The 21211-nt window shown below is 44.3% G+C and overlaps 3 protein-coding genes across 6 annotated transcripts in view; 1 reads left to right on the top strand and 2 right to left on the bottom strand.

The window, feature by feature from the left end:
• The window catches only part of F8 (coagulation factor VIII), a 121732-nt gene that overhangs the window by 96121 nt on the left and 4400 nt on the right, over positions 1-21211 (top strand). For 2 of the 4 annotated variants that reach the window (XM_067723893.1, XM_067723890.1), the window contains 3 exons: positions 11994-12138; positions 12540-12688; positions 13445-13621. In XM_067723893.1, coding sequence (XP_067579994.1) covers positions 11994-12138; positions 12540-12688; positions 13445-13621 — 471 coding nt within the window. Of the gene's footprint in view, positions 1-11993; positions 12139-12539; positions 12689-13444; positions 13622-20972; positions 21120-21211 lie in introns of all 4 variants that reach the window. The other 2 variants (XM_067723892.1, XM_067723891.1) reach the window with 2 other exon arrangements.
• Positions 1478-6911, bottom strand: F8A1 (coagulation factor VIII associated 1). The gene has a single exon (XM_067723894.1). The coding sequence runs from the start codon at positions 6786-6788 to the stop codon at positions 5646-5648; it is 1143 nt and encodes a 380-aa protein (XP_067579995.1). The 5' UTR covers positions 6789-6911; the 3' UTR covers positions 1478-5645.
• On the bottom strand, positions 8159-8490 carry H2AB1 (H2A.B variant histone 1). Its single transcript, XM_067723068.1, is given in 2 exon segments — positions 8159-8194; positions 8197-8490. Coding segments are annotated over 2 exon segments (330 nt in total).

A 21211-nucleotide genomic window follows, 5' to 3' on the forward strand; every position in this document is an offset into this window, starting at 1 on the left:
CTTTCCTCAAATTATACGAATTTTAGTGTTCCCTGTTTCTTGCTGGAACCCTGCCTCGTACAGTAATTGCTGCCAAAAGTAGCCCCAGGAAACAGACCTTCAAAATGGAATTCTAGGGTTATGTTGCTAATATATTCAAGGAGCACAGGTATAATTCCCTGCTTGGGGAGAAGACTGGATGCGGAGTAACCTATGACATGCGGTGGCATCACAATTTCTCAGATTATCACCAGTGAGTGATACAATGGGATGAGCTACAGATGGTGAGGAAGACATTGGGAGATTAAATTGACAGTGGCATTTAGTTGCTATGGCAACAAGTTTAGCATACCTGATTGTAGAGTGACCTGTCTTCTTTTTATGGCCCTTCCTTTTACGGCATACGTAGGGAAAAAAGAAATTAAATGTTGTGAATATATGCAAAGAACACCCATGAACATATGTAGAGAATCAGGATGCATCCATGGAGCTCTGGAGGAGCCTTCCATGTCCTGTGGTTACAGGCAGATACTTGGACCTAATACCAAATCTAGTAGCTGAGCATGTGAACTGCAGAGTCACAGTGACAATTAAATGGTCAGTCCCACCAGGCCTGTTATGCTAAGGTAAGGGCACTGGTGGAAAGGAATGGAACTCTGAGACCAGGGATGGGTACATTTTTTTTAAATTGGCTGTGCTGCACAGCATGCAGGATGTTAGCTCCCCGACCAGGGATCCAACCCGTGCCTCCTGTAGTGGAAGCCTGGAGTCTTAACCACTAAACCACCAGGGAAGTCCCGGGATGGGCACATGTAGGCAGACATGCATGAGGCTGAGAACTGCAAACCTCCAAATTGCCCTGAGCCTCCTTTGCCTGAAGAGGTAACCCTTCCCCAGTCCCTGAAGCAGTCATCCATGCTCTGCACACAAGTCTCTCAGTGACTACACCCTGAATAGTTGCTTCCCAAGCCAGTGGCTAGTCTCCTTGGGGTCCCTGTTTGGCCACTACAAAAGCCAGACGAGTCATGGAAAAATGACAGATCATCACAAATTTAATCAGGTGGTGATGACAAAAACCCTGCAATTCCAGGTGTAGTATCTCCTCCGGAGCACATTAACACAGCCTCAGGCACCTAATGTGAAACTACAGACCTGGAAAATGCTTTCTTCTTCATTTCCATTGACAACCAAAATCAGAATAGATTTGCATTTATGAAGTAGGAACAACAGTATTAACTTTACTGTCCATGCCTCAAGGCAATGCCACTTCCCTTGTTCCTTATCATAATATAGACCCTAGGGACCCCAAACATCTCGACATCCCACAGAACACCATACTGGTCCATTACATGGATGACATTATGCTGACAGGACCTGGTAAACAGGAAATAGTAATCACTCTAAATGCCTTTGTGATTAATACACGCACACACAGACACATACACAAACACATAAACATTATATATTGTGTTGTCAACTAAAAGAAAAATACACAACGTGAGAGTTGTGAATCAAGCTTTATTCAGGGTTTTACTGATGACTATAGCCTGGGAGGCAGCCTCTCAGATAGCTCTGAGGAACTGCTCCAAAGGGGTTGAGGGGAGGCTAGTTTACATATGATTTTTTTGTTAAGGAATACATGCAGTCAAGCATAAATCTTGGTAAAATATTACTGCTATTCACAAAGAACAGATACCTCAAGTTCACGATTATAGTGTTTTTCTATGTACGGGAAGATGCAAGAAGCAGGGTTCATTAAAATTCTTCCTGAAATGCATATTAACTACCTAACGGCCCGTTCGTCCAAAGCACAGAGCATCCTGTTATCATCTTTAATTTCCTGTCTAAAGCACAGAGTGCCTCATCCTGTTATCCCATTCATCTCTTCCTCTGAACACCAAGTGCACTGTCCATCAGCGGCTGCAGCAGATATTAGTCTTTGTAGACTTGGATGGTGACCAAAATGCTCTTTGCTCTTCTTTTGTTTTCAGTGTGATATATATGTATAGATATAGATATATTAGCATGTTTATTAAATATTAGCAGATCTTGCTTCTGACTTTAATGGGAATGGATCCCATATTTTGCTGTTTAACATGCTGTTAGTTTCAAATATTTTTAGTTTCTTGCTACTCCTACCTTATTTGGAATGGCTGTAGAATTTCATCAAATGCTTTCTCAGCATCTTGGATAGGATCACATTTCTTCTCTTTGCTATTGTCAGATTATACTCACACTCAATGGTGGGCTGGCGAATGTTTAACAACCAGCTCTGGGGCAAAGTGGGGGGCAGTCAGCACAAAAGCCTTTATTTGTAGTGTTTGCTGATTTCCATGATGTAAATATTCCCATCACACCTGATTTCAAGCTGCTGACACAGTGTCATTGAATGCAGAGTTGGGAGCAGACGCCCACAATTGGCTCTCGCAAGCCAGTCCTAGCTGGGGCTCCAGCACAACGTGGTGCTGCATTCCTGGGAAAACTGCCCATAAGTCATAGTGTATCAGTCATTTAAAGTTTAGCTGGATCCAATTTGCTAACATTTCGTTTAGAATTTTTCTATCTGTACCAATCAATAAAGTTGTTTTACCTCTTTGGGGGGCTGTATTTATCAGGCTTTGGCATTAGAGTTATACTAACCTTGAAAACAGTGTAAAAGCTTCCATCTTTTTCCATTAAACTATTGCTCTAGAATAGTTTAATTAATGTAGTGATCATCTGTTTAATGAAAATTGGATGGAAAAGCCACTGTGCCTCGTTTAGTGGTAGATACTTGAACTATCTTTTCCGTTCCTTATCTGATTACTGGCATTCTCATTTTCTGTTGCCTATAGTTAATTGCTGTAAATGTGCACATTAAAGTTCTATCTCCCTTCCCATGCCATATATCTTTACCTACATGCACACATGTATCTCTCTTTTTCCCCCTTTATCAGAGTTGGTGTTTATCTATTCTATTGGGTTTTAAAAGAATCAACTCTTGCTCTTAAAATCAAACATAGATTTGAAGGTGTTGTTTTCTAATTAATTAATTTCTGTTTAAAAATTTAAAAATTCACTTTCATTTATCTTCTTGTTTCTTAGAATCTGGAGTTAAATGACTAGTTCATTTATTTTCAACCTTTCTTGTTCAATGACAAAGATAAAATAGTTATTAACTACACTCATGAGGGTCATTCCTTGAGCAGTTATTGAGTAACTGCTATGTTCTAGGTTCTAGTGAAGGGCTGCACAAGCTAGAGCCCATGGACTTGGAGTACAACCTGCTTTTGCATATGGACTGTGAGTTAAGAATGGTTTTTACGTGTTTAAAGTTTCAAAAACAAACAAACAAGGAAGATTATGTGGTGTGAAAAGACTGAAATATTTCTCTCTCCTCCTTTACAGAAAGTGTTTGTGGACTGTTGGTCTAGTCTAATGGCAGTAGAGATGCCTAGACAGTTCACATTAACCAGAACCCTTCTATCCCAGAGCTTTTTGCCCAATTTACAAATTTCAGTCTTAGTCGTCTCCCTCCAGTGGTCCTCAAATGACTTAATATCTTTGTACCATCTGCATACAGAATAGTTTTCATAAGCAACATTTCTCATCATAGAAGCCCCTCATAAAGGGGAGCCCAAGCGCCCTTTCAGGATCACTGCTTCACTGCCACTATTTTCAATATTTCATAATATTTTGGATGTTAATTTTGAATTGTCAATGAACATTTCAACGATGCAGATCTTTCCCTCTGGTTTTCAAGTTAAAAAGAACACTAATCATGTCCTGTCAACATAAGTTGATATATAGCAAGAGATTTCTGTCAAAATCACTGAAATCTGGCCTTGGCCCAGCTCTCCGTGCTATGAAGTTTCTGAAGGAGATACATAAATGAACCAATGGCAAACGGAAAAAAATCTTTAGCGTTTTCTATAGTTATGCTTGTATACCCAATACCAGGCTCTCTGGTAATCCCTCCCCCCACCTCCTCAAAGCAAGGAGTTTAGACCAGAGGTCTAAGGAGGCTTCTCCTTGCGCCCAAACCCAAATGCTGTCACCAGTCACGGCCCATAATTCCTAAGCATTCTTGTCATAAGGACAATAGGAAGGAGGCCAGAGCTGCAGCCCAGGCTGACAAGAGTGTACCAGCAAAAGCAAGAGCACAAGGGAGCACGCACCCTTACCACTGTGGCAACAAGCTGGACTAGGCTTTCAGGGCTCGGAAAGCCCCTTCGGGCAGCCAAGTGAGAGCACAGGAAGGGTGGCTGAATCTGTCTCACATGGGCCTCCCCTACATTTCCTCAGCCACTGCTTCCACACTGCTGAAATAGAAGGAGAAAGGAATACCCTAAAAGCCCCATCCACTTTGGGACACTTAACTCATAGTGACAACACTCCACATATTCCCCCTCCCCCCCAAATACGCAAAACCAAGATCTGTTCCCAAACTGTGTCCTTAAATCTCACCTCAAAAGATTAGTGCTGTCTACAACTTCAGCCCAAAGGATGCGTTTTCCCAAGCCGAATGAATGAGATTACATTCGGAAGAGTTCCTACCATCACTCTCAACACTAAAGGAAATAAAATTGAATTTGAGAAAACAGCTAAGTCGGTTTGCATGCAACGTTTGGACCAAAAAGCCTTGGAAATTTAGTGTTTAAAAATGGAACGCCATCCTGCTTTTAGGGAACAAGGGCACAGTCTGGCATACACAGGATCACACGATACCCAAGCAGCATGCCGATTTTACATATTGGAGTTAACTAAGATTTGTAGAAGGATCCGCACTACAAATAAAAGCTGCCACGTGGATTACCCGTACCTCTCGAAATGGAGCCAGAACTGCAAACTCCAGTGCACGTCTGACACCTCTGCTCTGGAGCCCACCCCGCCCTCACCCTCACCCCCACTCCCACCCCGCTCTGCACCGAACACATTCGCACGGCAGCTGAGAAAGGACCACATCGCAAATGATCTCTGTAGATTCACAGGCACACTGTCCATTTCGAATGAACGAATCCATCTTGGAGCTAAAAGGGAGCTATCTGCTTCTGCTTGCCGCCTCCTGCCAGGTAGATAAGCTATTCCCACTTTACAGATAAGGTAAATACGAACCACAAGCTAGGAGGGTCAGAATGGCTTTATCATGGACTGAGGGCTGTAGCGACAACAGCGTAGTACTGAATCCAATGATTCCCACGAACACGTACGGGGCGCATGAAACACAGGGGGAACTGGGCGATCATGCAGGCGGACATCGAAATACGCTAATCAGAGTCATCGTGAAAAAATCATGCAGCTTAAGTAGCGAGCCAGAGCTGTGCAAATTAACCCTCAGTCGGAAAGAAGGACGCGGGGGGAGGGGAGCCTTGCGGGGGAAGAGGGGTGGGTGGGGACAGTTGGGTGAAAACAGAAGAGGAAAGGGGGCGGAAGGGACTCGCATGGTTCTGTTGCAGTTTCTGGGGAAGAGAATGGGAGACTCTACTCCGATTCTACCATATGGTTTTTTTTCTGCCGCTATTGTGGAAACAACATAACTTGTAGTCAACCACATTCCTCTGGTGGCAACAGGGGTAAGATACACTGCAAAGGCAGAAGCGCCGGGTCAACGCCTCTTGTGTCCCCGTAAACGCGCAGGCGGGTGCGTGAGGCTCGGGGACAGGCACAGAGTCGCTGGGAGGGACTCGTCAGATCCCCTGGCCCGACGGGGAGATGGTTTCCTGCAGAACGAGGTGCAGGAGGTGGTTCTGCTCGGCGCTCAACAGGGGCCACATCTCCACCTGCAGCGACTTGACGGCTTCCGTGTCCTTCTCGTGGGTGGCCATGACCAAGGACTGCAGCAGCAGGAAGAGCTCCTCGGGAAGCGGGCCGCTGCTGTCCTGCCCGTGGCCGTCGAAGGCCTCCCAGGAGTACTTCTCCAGGGTGTGCGCATGCTCCGGCAGGAGCTTGGCAGGCGGCGGCTGCAGGAGCAGCAGCAGCAGCACGCGGGACACCTCGCAGCGGACCAGCACGTCGGCGAAGGCGCCCAGCGCGGCGGGGGAGGGCGCGGCCGCGGCCGCGGCCCCCGCGCCGGGCAGGAGCAGCGCGAGCGGTGGGGCGGAGGCCGCGCCGGCCCCGGGCTGCGGCGCCGGCGGCTTGGGCTGCGGCTGCGGCGGGGGTTGCGGCCCCGTCGGCGGCACCGGGTGGCTGCCGTACTCCCGCGCCAGGAGCTGCATGCGCGTGAAGAGCGCCAGGGCGCCGCTGTAGTCGCGCGCCAGCAGCTGGCAGGACGCGGCGTCGCCGAGCGCCTGCAGGGCGGCCAGGGGCAGCTGGGGCAGCTGCAGCTGCGCGGCGCGTTGGAAGTGGCCGGCGGCGGCGGCCGGCTGGCCCAGGTCGCGCAGGGCGGCCGCCAGCTCGAGGCAGAGCGCGGCGGCGGCAGCCGGCTGGCCTAGCTCCAGGTGCAGGCGCACGGCGGCGCCCAGGGCGGCGGCAGCGGCCTGCAGCGGCTCCCCGTAGGCGGCGGGGCAGGCCAAGCGCTGGCGCGCGTCGCGCTCCTGCCGCAGGAAGAGGCGCGCGGCCTCGGTCAGCGCCAGCGCCTCCCCGGGCCCGTGGAAGAGCGCCTGCTGGCAGCGGGCCACGGCCAGCTGGCACCAGGCCGCGTACGGCAGGCACTCCTGTGCGCGCAGCTCGCGACCCAGCTGGCCGAACTGCTCGCCGGCCTCCGCCACGTTAGGCTTCCGCAGGAACCGCTTCTTCAGCTTGTTGCACACCTGGCGGTAGCGCGCCAGGAAGTCCCCGGCCTCAGGCCCGGGGCCCGCACCGCCACCGAGGCCGGCCGCGGAAGCCGCCATGATCGCCGCTTAGGCACTTCCGGGCGCGCTGACGCAAGTGGGCGCACGTGCTGGGCGACGGCGGCGGGCTGAGACGTGTCCTGCGACGGGCTCCGGCCCACCACGCGACCGCGCCGGCTCGGCCGCCCGGAGCTCTCGTCGCCCTGGTGATATGCAAAATAGCAAGCACGGAGGCCCGGCCGGGACAGGCTGCGGGTGGTGTATGCAAATCGGGGGCCCTGGGGCGGGGCGTGGCCCGCTGTCCGGGGTTCTGTGAGCGGACCAATGGTGCTGGGGCGGGGCCTGGCTGGGCGCCCCCTGTTGCTAGGTGACAGCTTTTTAAAACAAATTTATTTATTTAATTTATTTATTTTTGGCAGTGTTGGGTCTTTGTTGCTGTGCAGGGGCTTTCTCTAGTTTCGGCGAGCGGGGGCTACTCTTCCTTGCGGTGCGCGGGCTTCTCATTGCGGTGGCTTCTCTTGTTGTGGAGCATGGCTTCTACGCGCGCGGGCGTCAGTAGTTGTGGCACATGGGCTCAGTAGTTGTGGCTCTCGGGCTCTAGAGCACAGGCTCAGTAGTTGTGGCGCACGGCCTTCCTTGCTCCGCGGCATGTGGGATCTTCCCAGAACAGGGCTCCAACCGGTAGGTGACAGCTTGTTTACGCAGGTTGCCAAGCAGGGCATCTCTTGGCATCTCTAGGGGAACACAACCAAAAACTCTTGACCCCGCGTGACCCTAATTCCGACTTTGCCTATGTGTTGATTGTGTCCCGCCCACCCCAATCCCGATCATGCCTCAATCTTCCCGTCAAAGCCCCTGCCCCATGGGAGTCCATGCCAAGCGCTCTGTCCACCCACCCCTGCCTCCCGCACCCAGGGCGGTCGGTCGCCTTGGCACCCTCACCCTGTCACGACACCGCCCTCGCGGTGTCGAGCGCCGCAAGGAACCCCGTCCCTCTGGGGACTTTGGCCTGGCTCCGACTTGCTCAGAGCCAGCGGGGGAGCCTTCTGTTGTCCGGCCTCACCCCAGGCCCCAGTCCACCCCCAGCCCCGCCGCAGCCAGCCTCTCCCACCCAGGGCCACCCCATGCACTGTCACCGTGGGAGACCGCTCCTCTCTGTGACCCCCGACTCCACGCCCCCCACCCCCCAACTCCGGCCAGACCCCCGCCCCCATCCCTCCGACGAGGGGTGTCCCACCACCACCACCTCCCACTCCAAGTGAGTGAAGCATGCGCAGGGGGTCTCTTGAAACACTTTATTGACTCGCAGTGACTGTGCCCAAGGCGGCAGGCAGGCCGGGGCCGCCCGGGCTGTGCGGTTGGTCGGTGAGCGGACCTGGCGCCTGACGGCCGCGCCCCCAGGGGCCGGGAACCCAGGTGTCGTTGGGCAGCTAGGGCTGGGCCGGGGCCACCTGGGAGATGGTGCTATAGTCCTGAACAAGTCTCTGAGCAGCGCGTTGCTGCGGGCCGCCACGTCCACCAGCTCCAGAGTGAGGCGCCTCCTGCTGCTGTTCTGGGCCTCATGGCGTGCCAGCTCCAGGACCCTGGCCACCAGGTACTGGATGATGGCCACTAGGTAGACGGGTGCGGACGAGCTCAGGCGCTGGGCATAGTGGCCCTCCCGCAGGAGGCGCTCCATGTGGCTCACGGAGAAGGACAGCTCGGCTCGGGCGGTGTGGGAGCGGCGACCGGGTGACCCTCGACGGCCCCTCTTCCCTGGCATGCTGGCCGTTGGGCGCGCTTTCTGCGATGGCCTCGCTCTGCGGTGCGCTGGGATGAGGTGCGGCGGAATGAGGGTCGGTCGGTTGTGCCTGCTGGTCCCAACATCTCAAGACAACCGGTGTTCTCAGGCCCCTCCTCCGTATCCTAGCGACCATAGGCCGGGCCCTCATTGGTCGGGGAGCACCCTGTGAGGTCACTGCTTTCCCATAACCCCTCCCCCACCCCACCTCACCCCGCCCCCACCCCCTCCGCCGGGGTCCTGGGCCTGCAAAGAAATGGCACTGGCAGGATCCTGCTCACTGTGTTCGCTGGACCCTCTCTTTGGTGGAACTCTCACTGTCCACCAGATGGGAACTTTGTACAGAGAAGGCAGCTAATGGCGGACCATCCAGGGGCACCAAGTATACACTGGCGGTGCTGGGCCACCATCACGACTATATATCTGCTTCCAAATGAATAATATTCCTGGCTGAATAATATTCAGCAGGCTGAATAACATTGCAATGCATGGCTAGACCACACATGTTGTGTATCCGCTCAGCAGCTGATGTACATTTGGGTGACTTCCACCTTGTGCCCGTCGGGCATAGTGCTCTGGTGAACATTTCTGTGCAGGGTTCTGTTTGAACACCTGTTTTCAACTCATTTGGGTTTACAACCCATGGGATAGATCTATGGGTTTATTTCTGGACTCCACTGATCTATGTGTCTATCCTTATGCTAGTACCACATAGTTTTGATAACTGTAGCTTTGGACTAAGTTTTGAAATAGGGAAGTGTGAGTCCTCCAACTTTTTTCTTCTTTTCCAAGATTATTTTGGCTATTCAAGGTCACTTGAAATTCCGTATGCATGTGGGATTGGCTTTTACATTTCTGTAAAACAGAGCATTGTGATTTCCACAGGGATTTCATTAAATCTCTAGACAACTTTGGGTGGGATTGCCATCTTAAAAGTATTAAGTCTTCCCGTCCACAAAATCTGCTGTCTTTCCCCTTTTCTTTTTAAGGTCATCATTCATTTCTTTCAGCAGTGCTTTGTAGTTTTCAGTGCACAAGCCTTGCACCTCCTTGGCTAAATTTATCTCTGTGTGTTTTATTCCTTTTGATGTTGTGTGAAATAGAACTGTTGTCAATTTCATTTTGGATTATTTTTTCATTGCTAGGATATGGAAACACAACAGATTTTTGTGTGTTGATCTTGTATACTGCAACTTGGTTGAATTCGTTTGTTAACTCTAATGTGTTTTGTGGATTCTTTAGGGTTTCCTGTACAGAAGAGCATGTCATCTGAGAATAGAAGTAGTTTAACTTCCTTTCCAACTTCGATGCTTTTCATTTCTTTTTCTTGCCTCATTGCTCTGACTAGGACTTCCGTTACAGTCTTGAGTAGAAGCACTGAAAGCAAGGATTCTTCTCTTGTTCCTGATGTTAGGGAAAATGCTTCCAGTCTTCCACCATTGAGTATGACATTAGCTAGGGTATTTCATAAAAGCCTTTTATTTTGTTGAGGAATTTCCCTTCTATTCTTAGTTTGCTGGGTGTTTTTTGTTTGTTTGTTTTTTAATCATGAAAGTTGTTAGATTTTGTTGAATGCTTTTTCTGCATCAACTAAGATGATCATGAGGGTGTTTTCCCCCTTCATTTTATCAATGTGGTTTTGACTAATCAGTTTTCTCATGTTGAGCCATCCTTGCATTCCTGGGATAATTCCTATTTGGACATGGAATGTAATATTTATAATATGCTGCTGGATTCAGCTTGCTAGAATTCTTGTGAGGATTTTTGCATCGATATTCATAAAGGCTATTGGTCTGTAATTTTCTTTCTTCTGGTATATATGTCTGGCTTTGGTATCAAGGTAATGCTGGCCCTATAGTATGAGTTAGGATGTTTTTCCTCCTTTTCTATCTTTTGGAAGAGTTTGGGGAAGGATTGGCATTAATTCTTTAAACATTTATTAGAATTCACCAGTGAAGCCACCTAGCACATAGTTTCTGGCACATAATACATGGAATCTAGGATTTCTGTAGTCATTAACTATTTGTTGAATTAATACATTGTCTTCCTAAGAAGGTATCTAATCAAGACACAATAATTGAGTTAAAAATGAAGCAGATCTATTTATCAAAAATAATGCTGTGCCTACAGATTGTCATACTGAGTGAAGTAAGTCAGACAGAGAAAGACAAATACATGATATCACTTATATGTGAAATCGAAAAAAAAGTGTACAAATGAACTTATGTACAAAACAGAAGTAGAGTCACAGATGTGGAAAACAAACTTATGGTTACCATGGGATAAGGGGGGGATAAATTGGGAGATTGGGATAGACATATACACACTACTATATAGAAAATAGATAACTAATAAGGACCTACTGTATAGCACATGGAACTCTACTCAGTACTCTGTAACGACCTGTGTGGGAAAAGAATCTAAAAAAGCGTGGATACATGTATGTGTCTAACTGATTCACTTTGCTGTACAGCAGAAACTAACACAACATTGTAAATCAACTATACTCCAATAAAAATATTTTTTAAATGCTGTGATTTCTGGGGCAATGCTATACATTTATTAACATTTTTATCCCATAGGAAGAAAAAATTGTTACATGGAAGAACAATTTTTTAAATTCCCCATAATACTATAACTCTGATGTCTGATTATATAACAGCCATACATTGATTCCTGTTTTAGTGTATTCAAGCAGATAGAGAATCCCAGGTGTTTTATGAGAGAGGATTTTCAACTTTCTTTTTTCTATATACCATGATTTAAATCTAGGCCTTTTGAATTGGAATTACTACCATATTTCTCAAACTGTGTTCCTTATTCCTTAAATATGTCAGGTACTTTTCTGTAGAACCTAGACATGTCAAGTTCCTAAACCCCAGAAGTTGGATATTAACATGTGTCTCATGAATTCATACACAAGGGATCGTTAATTAACGCCCCACAGCGCACACACACACACACACACACACACACACACACACACACTCACACACACATTATTGGAAGGTCATCCTGAGACCATATGGCAGGCCGCCTACTCCAAGTCCCCTTTCACAGCTGCAGCCGACTCTGCCCTAAGCTAGTGTTTCTCAAACTGTATGGTTTGATTCAGTAGATCTGGAATAGGGCTCAAGATGTTGCGTGTCTAATTGCTCCCAGGTGATTCTAATGCAGCTGGTCTGTGGCCCACACTGGATTAGCAAAGGCCTAAATGGCTTCCACAACTTTGATGAATGACCGTTTTACAGGACCCCAAAGTAGACACTTAACCTGCTCAGACCTAATCTCCCTTGTTCCATTCTTCTCCCTGTGACTTTCTCCTTCGCATATTGCATTCTAACATCTGGCCAGAATGGTTTTATTTGGGTGTTCGGTGCTGTTGAGAAATGCACAGAGCCAATTAGAAGAAAGATACGATTGGGAGGAATTGCTTCTTATTCTTTCTTCATTTTACATGTATCTGTGCTAATACCTCCCTACAGGTCTTCTTTGGCAATGTGGATTCATCTGGGATAAAACACAATGTTTTTAACCCTCCAATTATTGCTCGGTATGTCCGCTTGCACCCAACGCATTACAGCATCCGCAGCACTCTTCGCATGGAGTTGATGGGCTGTGATTTAAACAGTAAGTGTCAAGTCATCCCATGTCCTTACCTCTCCCAACCATGAGTAGGATGGCTAACCATCCTAGCTTTCCCGAGACTGGGGGGATTTCCTAGGACACAGAACTATCAATGCTAAAACCAGTACAGTCCTGGGCAAACCCATGACTTGGTCATCCTAACCATGGGATTCCCCAGGGGCAGCCACCTCCTACACTACTATTAACAAGGCAAATCAAAGTCCAACAGAGCTGAGCAGAGCTGACAAGAAAATAGGGGGCATCTTAACAGTAGCATGCAAAAGTTAGTGCCTGAAAATGACTTCGTGATGACAATAGCCCTAGAACATATCAGTGGAGACAGGCCAGCAGAACCTCAGCTGCAACTTGTTCTTGTGATTACATTCTCCTTTCATTTCTCTGAGGTTGCAACATGGCACTGGGAATGGAGAGTAAAGCAATATCAGATGCACAGATTACTGCCTCATCCCACTTAAGCAATATGTTTGCCACCTGGTCTCCTTCACAAGCCCGACTTCACCTCCAAGGGAGGACTAATGCCTGGAGACCCCGGGTAAGAGGGAACAAATTTGCCATATAACTGATGCAGAAGAAGGAGTAGTGGTTGGGAAAGGATAGGGTAAGCTCTTGACTGTTTCTTCAGTTACTTCTATCACCTGCTTGTTCCCACAAAGAGTGTCAAGGAAAGTTGACTATACACAGAAAACCCCACAGATATTTATTTAGTGGGTGTGCCATGTGAATGGGGAAAATGATCCCTAATTGAACCTCCTAGAAACAGAATATCTATATGTAGTACTGGGCTAATATTTGTCAAAGAATTGGAGTGGCTGAAATCCAGTTTTACAGAGAAATATCAACAAAGCAAAGGGTCATAGTTATGTACAGTTCATTGGGCACAGTTCTTTTCTGGAACCACTCAGTTTGTGATTTTCAATCACTGGCTAGCTTGGGGAAATGGATGGAGTTAATGGTCTCTGTTCCCCCAGGGGCTTATTTTAAACAAAATAGGTTGTATAACACATTGCCAAACTTTTAATACTCTAGTCAGTCTGTATATTACTCATATATTCATTCAGCAAACCTTTACTGGGCCCCTATTAAGTGGCTAACCCTGGGGATACAGAGATGAATCATGAAAACTTTCAGCCCTCAATTTGCTTCGAGTCTAATAAGGGAGACTGACAAACAGATAATTAATATGCAGAGTGATAAGTGCTGTGATATGATTAAGAAGGGATTTGGGGATTTCTGGGAGCAAATAGTGACCAAAAAGATACTACTCTAATGCACCTGGTGCATTCCCCAGGCAAATAATCAAAAAGCGTGGCTGCAAGTGGACTTCCGGAAGACAATGAGAGTCACAGGAATAACCACCCAGGGGGCGAAATCTCTGCTCACCAGCATGTATGTGAAGGAGTTCCTCATGTCCAGTAGTCAAGATGGCCATAACTGGACTCTGCTTCTTCAGAATGGCAAAGTAAAGGTGCGCTAATCTCACAGGAAAGGCACAGAGCCTGTCTTAGAACTTGACATTTAGAAACATAACAAGGTTGCTATATGACCAGACTTTCAGGATAAACTTTACTGAGTGTCTGTAGTAATAGGACACTATGAAAGGCATCCTGGGAGGACACAGTGACTCCAAGCAAGAATGTATCATCCCAGGAAAGAGCAGAGTAGAGCCAAAAGCTGCTTATCCTCACAGATGTTGGTGTCGTTCAGGATGGTGGCCCTTACCGACCTCTCTAGCATAGTCTCTTGCTACTTGCTCCTTGGCTTTCTAAGCTCCACCCATACTAAGGAACCCTCAAGTCCCTAAAAACAGCATGTTTTTTCTCACACTAGGCTTTTATATGTACTGTTTCTTCCACCTAGAACATTTTTTCTAGGTACTTCTTATTGACCCTTTCACCTGGTGCATTCTTCAAGTCTCAGATAAACATCATCTCCTCCAAGAATTCCTTGTTCCCTCAAGGCTGGATTAAACATTTTTGCTTCTGGCAGTTTAGTGAACCAGAGTACTGATAATGTATGTTCTAGAGGACGTTCCCATTTTAAAAAGGGCATATCTCTGATACATGCTGTAACATGCATGGCTAAATTAATTAGAGCAGACACAAAAGGACAAATATTATATAATTCCACTTATATAGTAGTCAGGGTTCTCCAGAGAAACAGAACCGAGTGACTCACATGATTATGGAGGCTGACAAGTCTCGAGATCTGCAGGGTGAGTCAGCAAGCTGGAGACCCAGGAGAGCCAATGGCGAAAGTTTCAGTCTGAGTGTGAAGGTCTGGAAACGGGGAGAGCCAGTGGTGTAGTTCCTGTCTGAACCCAGGAAGTGCCAATATTTGAGTTTGAGCCCAAAGGCTGGAAAAAACCCAATGTCCCAATTCAAATGGGCCATGCAAAAAGAATTCTCTCTTACTCAGACGAGGGTCAGCCTTTTTGTTCTATTCAGACCTTCAACTGATTGCATAACGCTCACCCGCTTGGGGTGGGGGGGACAGCAATCTGCTCTACTCACTCTACTATTTAAATGTTAATCTCATCCAAAAATATCCTCACCAACACACCCAGAATAATGTTTGACCAAATATCTGGACACGTATGGCCTAGACAAGTTGACATGTAAAATTAACAATTACAATGAGACTGAAAGTCGAATAGAGGTTACCAGAGGCTGGGAGCTGGGGAGGATGGAGAGTTATTTTTGATGGAGACAGAGTTTCAGTTTTGTTTTTGTTTTTATTTTTTGGTTTTTTGTTTTGTTTTGGCCGCGCTGCGCGGCTTGTGGGATGTGGGATCTTCGTTCCCTGACCAGTGATTGAACCCGTGTCCTCAGCAGTGAGATCACAGAGACCGAACCACTGGAGCGCCAGGGAATTCCCCAGAGTTTCAGTTTTGCAAGATAAAGCGTTTTGGAGATGGTTGGTGGTGATAGTTGCACAACATTGTGAATGTACATGTTATGTACTTGTTGTCAAACGTACTTGTACGCTTAAAAAGAGTTAAAATGTTAAAATATATGTTATGTATATATTACCAAAATTTTTAAAAGGCTATAGCACTGATAGTACATACTTTTTTTTTTTTCGGTATGCGGGCCTCTCACTGTTGTGCCCTCTCCGGTTGCGGAGCACAGGCTCCAGACGCACAGGCTCAGCAGCCATGGCTCACGGGCCCGGCCGCTCCGCGGCATGTGGGGTCTTCCCGTACTGGGCACGAACCCGTGTCCCCTGCATCGGCAGGCGGACTCTCAACCACTGAACCACCAGGGAAGCCCTATAGTACATACTTCTTAATGCACTGCTACACTCAATGAAGAAAGGGGACTCTCCAGCCTCCTCACCACCAACAGCAAAAAACAAAACAAACAAAAAAAATGAGCTTTTATTTTAAAATAATGAGCTTAAATCAGAGCAAAGAGAGGTGAAAAATGAGAAAATGTAAAATGGAGGAACTTTCGTAAAGGCAAATGCTTATATTAGTGTTGTTCTCAGGAGACCAAGCTTCGAGCAAAATGCAAGAATGGAATGTGAGACTTCTGCATTAAGTAATGAAACCCAGAAAGTAGCAGAACTAGTTGCAGATAAGTAGCACCTCCTGGCTTCTGGAAGAATGATTTCTCTAGAGAAAAAGCATTCCCAGTTTAGGTCTCCAGGATTCCTACATATTAAAATGATGAGATCATAAACATAGATCAGCAAACATACAAGATAACAAGCCAACTTGACTACAAATGGGCAGAAACAATCAATACAAATTTAGAATCTGAAGAATACCAGATATTGACATTATCAGATATATATCATAAAGTAATTATGCACAAAATATTTAAAGCAATGAGCTATGGAAACATAAAAATAAATGACAAATTATTAGGCAGTTTTGGAAAAAACAGTACTTTTAGAAATTAAAAAACATCATTGTTGAAGTTTAAAAATCAAAGAAAGACTTAATAGTGAATTGGGCACAGCCAAAGAGAATTTAGTCACTGGAACATATATCTGAAGAAATTACCGAGAATGGAGCACAGAAGGTGAAACATATGAAAAAGAAATTGAGACATATGCTATACAGAGAAAGCCATATATATATAAGTGGAATCCAGAATGAATGAAAGAAATAGTGGAGAAGTGGCAAACAAACAAGGATGACCACTTTCACCACTTCTGTTCAACACTGTACTGGAAGTTATAGCCAGAGAAATTACAAAAAAAAAAAACTAAACAAAAGGCATTCAGATTGGAAAGGAAGAAGAAAAACTCTCTCTCTTCACCAATGATATGATTTTATCATAGAAAATCCTAAAGAACCCACAAAAAGCTATTAGAGCCAATAGATGAGTTCAGTAAAGTTGTAGGATACATGATCAGCACACAAAAATCTGTTGTGTTTCCACACACTAGTAGTGAAAAGTCCGAAAAGAAAATTAAGAAAAACATTTCATTTACAGTATCATCCAAAAGAATAAAATATTTAGGAATAAACTTAACCAAGGAGGTACAAGACTTATACACTCAAAACTACAAAACATTGCTTGAAAAATTAAAGAAGACCTAAATGAATGGAGAGACATCCTGGGTTAATGGATTGGAACACATTATTAAGATGGCACTACTAACCAAAGCTTTCTACAGATTCAGTGCAGTCCCTATCAAAATCCCAATGGCCATTTTTGCAGAAATGGCCAAGCTGATCTTAAAATTCATCTGTAATTGCAAGGGACCCAAAATAGCAAAAACAATATCTTGAAAAAACAGTTACAGGATTCACACTTCCCAATTTCAAAACCTACTACAAAGCTACAGTAATCAAAACACTGTGGTAGTGACATAAAGATAGAATTCAAGTCCAGAAATAACGCTATACATCTATAGTAAATTGATTTTCGATAAGGGTGCCAAGACCATTCAATGGGAAAAGAATAGTCTCTTCAACAAATAGTACTGGGAAAACTGGATAGCCACATGCAAAAGAATGAAGTCACCACACACCATATACAAAAATTAATTCAAAATAGATCAAATACCTAAATGTAAGAACTAAAACTTTAAAACTCGTGGAAGAAAATATAGAGGTAAATCTTCATGACCTTGGATTTTACAAATGGTGTTTTAGATGTGAACCATAATCACAAACAACAGAAGAAAAATAGTATGAAAAGAATTCTTAAACTCAACAAAAAGACAACCAAATTTAAAAATAGACAAAGGACTTCAATAGGAATTTCTCCAAAGAAGATATACAAATGGCCAACAAGCACATCAACACCAACATCATTAGTCATTAGAAAAATGCAAATCAAAACCACAATGAGATATTACTTCACACTTACTAGGATGGCTATAATTTTTTTTAATACAGGAAGTAAGAAGTGTTAGCAAGGATGTAGAAAAATTGGAACCCATACCGCTGATGGCAATGCGAAATAGGCAGCCACTGTAGAAACCATAGAATTACCATATGATCCCAGGAATTCTGCTACTGGGTATGTACCCAAAGGAACTGAAAATAGGCAATTAACAAAAACTTGCAGGCAAATGCTCATAGCAGTACTATTCACAATAGCCAATGGGTGAAAATGACACAAATGTCCATCAACTGGTGGATAAACAAATTCTGGTCTATCCATACAGCTGAATATTATTCAGTCATTAAAAAACATAGACATGCTGATGCATGCTACAATATAGACGAACCTTGAAAATACGCTAAGTGGAAGAAGTCAGACACAAAAGACTACATATTGTATGATTCCATTTATACGAAATATCCAGAATAGGAAAATATAGAGAGACAGAAAACAGATTAGTGATTACAAGAGATTGGAGAGAAGGGTAAACGGGGAGTGGCTTCCTGATGGGTACTGGATTTCCTTTTGGAGTGATAGAAATATTCTGGAACTAGATAATGGTGAATGTACTAAATGCCACTGAATTTTACAATTTAAAATGGTTAAGATGATAAGTTTTATGTTATGTACATTTTACCACAATAAAAAGGAACCAGAAGACACATACATTACCATAATAAGAGTGACAAGCTGACAGGTGATTTCTAAGCAATAACGAAAATCAGAAGATAATTAATGATATCCATGTGATGCTAAAAGGAAAAATCTGAAACCTGCCCCCAAAAGAAAGAAAATCTGGTGAAATATTTTTCATGCATTCAAGCAAAAACTAAAAAAATTTTTCAGGGACTTCCCTGGCAGTCCAGTGGTTAGGACTCTGAGCTTCCACTGCAGAGGGCCTGGGTTCAATCCCTGGTGGGGGAACTAAGATCCCGCAAGCTGTGCAGCCACAGCCAAAAAAACAAAATTTCCAACTTGCATGACTGATTTTACCACCCAGTAAAATCCTGCCAACATAAAAAAATGAGGATATTTATTAACCTTATGACAGTAAATTTGGAAGATTAGGTAAAATGGATAATTTCTAGTAAATATAACTTACTCAAGAAGGAATCAAAAACCCTGAAACTCCTACAACCATTTTTTTTTATTGGCCACACCCCACAACTTCCTGGATCTTAGTTCCCCGACCAGGGATGGAACCTGGGCCCCCTGCAGTGGAAGTGCGGAAACTCCTACAACCTTTGAAAGATTGAATTGGTGTTCAAAAATCTTCCTACAAAGAAACCTCCAGATTCAGATGGCTATACTAAATACTCTACCAAATTATCAAGGGAGAAATAATACCATTATTACAAAGATTCTTCCAGAAAAATGGAAAAAGCTTGTATTTACATTATCCAACTCTTTAAATGATGACAACAAAGACAATTTTATTAGAAAAGAAAATAATAGGCCAACTTTACTCATGAACATAGATCCGAAACAAAATATTAGCAATATGTATGTGTTAGATTTATCCTAGGAATGCAAGGTTGGCTTAACATTAGAAAATTAATGCAATCCATCACATTAATGAACTTCAGGATTATACAGCCAATAAATGCTGAGAAAAAGATTCATAAAATTCAATATCTATTCTTAATGGGAAAATTTGGCAAACTAAGACTAGTAGGGAAACTACGCAATCTGATAAAGGATATTCACAAAAATTTTACAGCCAATATAATATTTTAGGTGAAACACAGAAAGGTTTCCCTTTGAGATTAAAAATAAGATACCATTTATCTATTGCTGCATCACAAACTACCCTGAAACTTGGCCACAATTTTGTGGATCAGGAATTTAGGTTGATCTGTCTGGCTGGTTTGTCTGTGATCCATGGGGTTTCAGTGGGTATGGACGGATGGATCTACTTCCTAGCTGGCTTCTTTGCTCACCTACCTGGTATCTTGGTTCTCCTTGACCTTTTCATCCACTGGTGTCTCTTCAGGGCCTCTCAGCATGGTGGTCTTAGGATAGTCACTCTTCTTACATAAAAGCTAGATTCCAAGAAACCAAGGTGGAAGCCGTCAGTCCTCTTGAACTTGGCACAGCATCACCTCTGCCGCCATACTCTATCAGCCTGCAGAATCAATTGCCCCCCCAACTTAAAACAAATCAAAAGACACATGCGCCCCAATGTTCACTGCAGCACTATTTACAATAGCCAGGACATGGAAGCAACCTAAGTGTCCAAGGACAGAGGAATGGATAAAGAGGATGTGGTACATATATACAATGCAATACTACTCAGCCATAAAAAAGAACGAAACAATGCCATTTGCAGCAACATGGATGGACCTAGAGATTATCATACTAAGTGAAGTAAGTCAGACACAGAAAGACAAATATCATATGATATCACTTATATGTGGAATCTAAAAGAAATGATACAAAAGAACTCATTTACAAAACAGAAATAGACTCACAGACATAGAAAACAAACTTATGGTTACCAAAGGGGAAGGGTGGGGGGAAGAGAGATAAATTAGGAGTTTGGGATTAACAGATATACACTACTATACATAAAATAGATAAGCAACAAGGATTTACTGTATAGCACAGGGAACTATATTCGATATCTTGTAATAACCTATAATGGAAAATAATCTGGAAAAAAAGTATATATAACTGAATCACTTTACTGTATATCTGAAACTAACACAATATTGTAAACCAACTATACTTCAATTTTTTTTTAAAAAAAGGGAATTCCCTGGAGGTCCAGTGGTTAGGACTCTGCGCTTTCACTGCAATGGCCTGGGTTCAATCCCTGGCCGGTAAACTAAGATCCCGCAAGCTGCGTGGCACGACCAAAAAAAAAAAGTCAAAATACACCTACCTCTCCATGGGAGGAGTATCAAAAAAATTCATAGCCATCTTTAATCTGCCCCATCCACTTTTATTAAAAACTGTATTGGAGGGCCTAAGCAATGCAGTAAGGTAAGAAAAAGAAATAAAATGTGTTAGGATTGGGAAAAAAAAGCCCTCTCATAATATGTGGAAGATACGATGGCATACATAGAAAATCCAAAAGAATCTATCTATCTAAATTATTAGAATTACTAAGATAAGTTTGCAAGCTTGCTGAAAACAAAATCAATAGAAAATTTTATTGTATTTCTACATGCCAGAAACAAATAGAAAAATAATTTAAAATAGCATTTTAAAATTCCAAATACTGAGTTGCACATTCTCATCAAATAATGGCAGCTGCCTAAATCTCTCCATACAGCCTTCAAAAACCATCTCTCTATCTAACTATCTCTCTGTAGATATATTTTAAAATTGAAAATAAAACCACCCATAACTCACAGAATAACTAGAAGACAAAGAATACCATAAGTTTCAGTGGTGGAAATTAAGTGTTCTGGAAAAGCAAAAATGAGTCACAAAATCACAAGACATATCTTCCTATCCCATTTGTTACAGAAATTGCACTTCTCTTTATCAACAGTAGAGGGTGCTTGTGGACTAAGAAACCTAACAAGCCACCCAAACCTCTTATCTCTGACTACATATTGTAAAATCACCTCATTACTGTGATGAATGAACAGAAAATAGCAGATGAGGTAAAAGGTATTATTCTTTTATTTTATTTATTTACTTATCTATTTTTGGCTGCGTTGGGTCTTTGTTGCTGCACCCGGGCTTTCTCTAGTTGTGGCGAG

Source organism: Pseudorca crassidens, chromosome X (assembly GCF_039906515.1).
Source record: "Pseudorca crassidens isolate mPseCra1 chromosome X, mPseCra1.hap1, whole genome shotgun sequence".
NCBI lineage: Eukaryota > Metazoa > Chordata > Mammalia > Artiodactyla > Delphinidae > Pseudorca > Pseudorca crassidens.

What these genes read in the sequence shown, in the direction of transcription:
- F8A1 (XM_067723894.1), bottom strand. Translation starts at nt 6,788, where the DNA reads ATGGCGGCTTCCGCGGCCGGCCTCGGTGGCGGTGCGGGCCCCGGGCCT.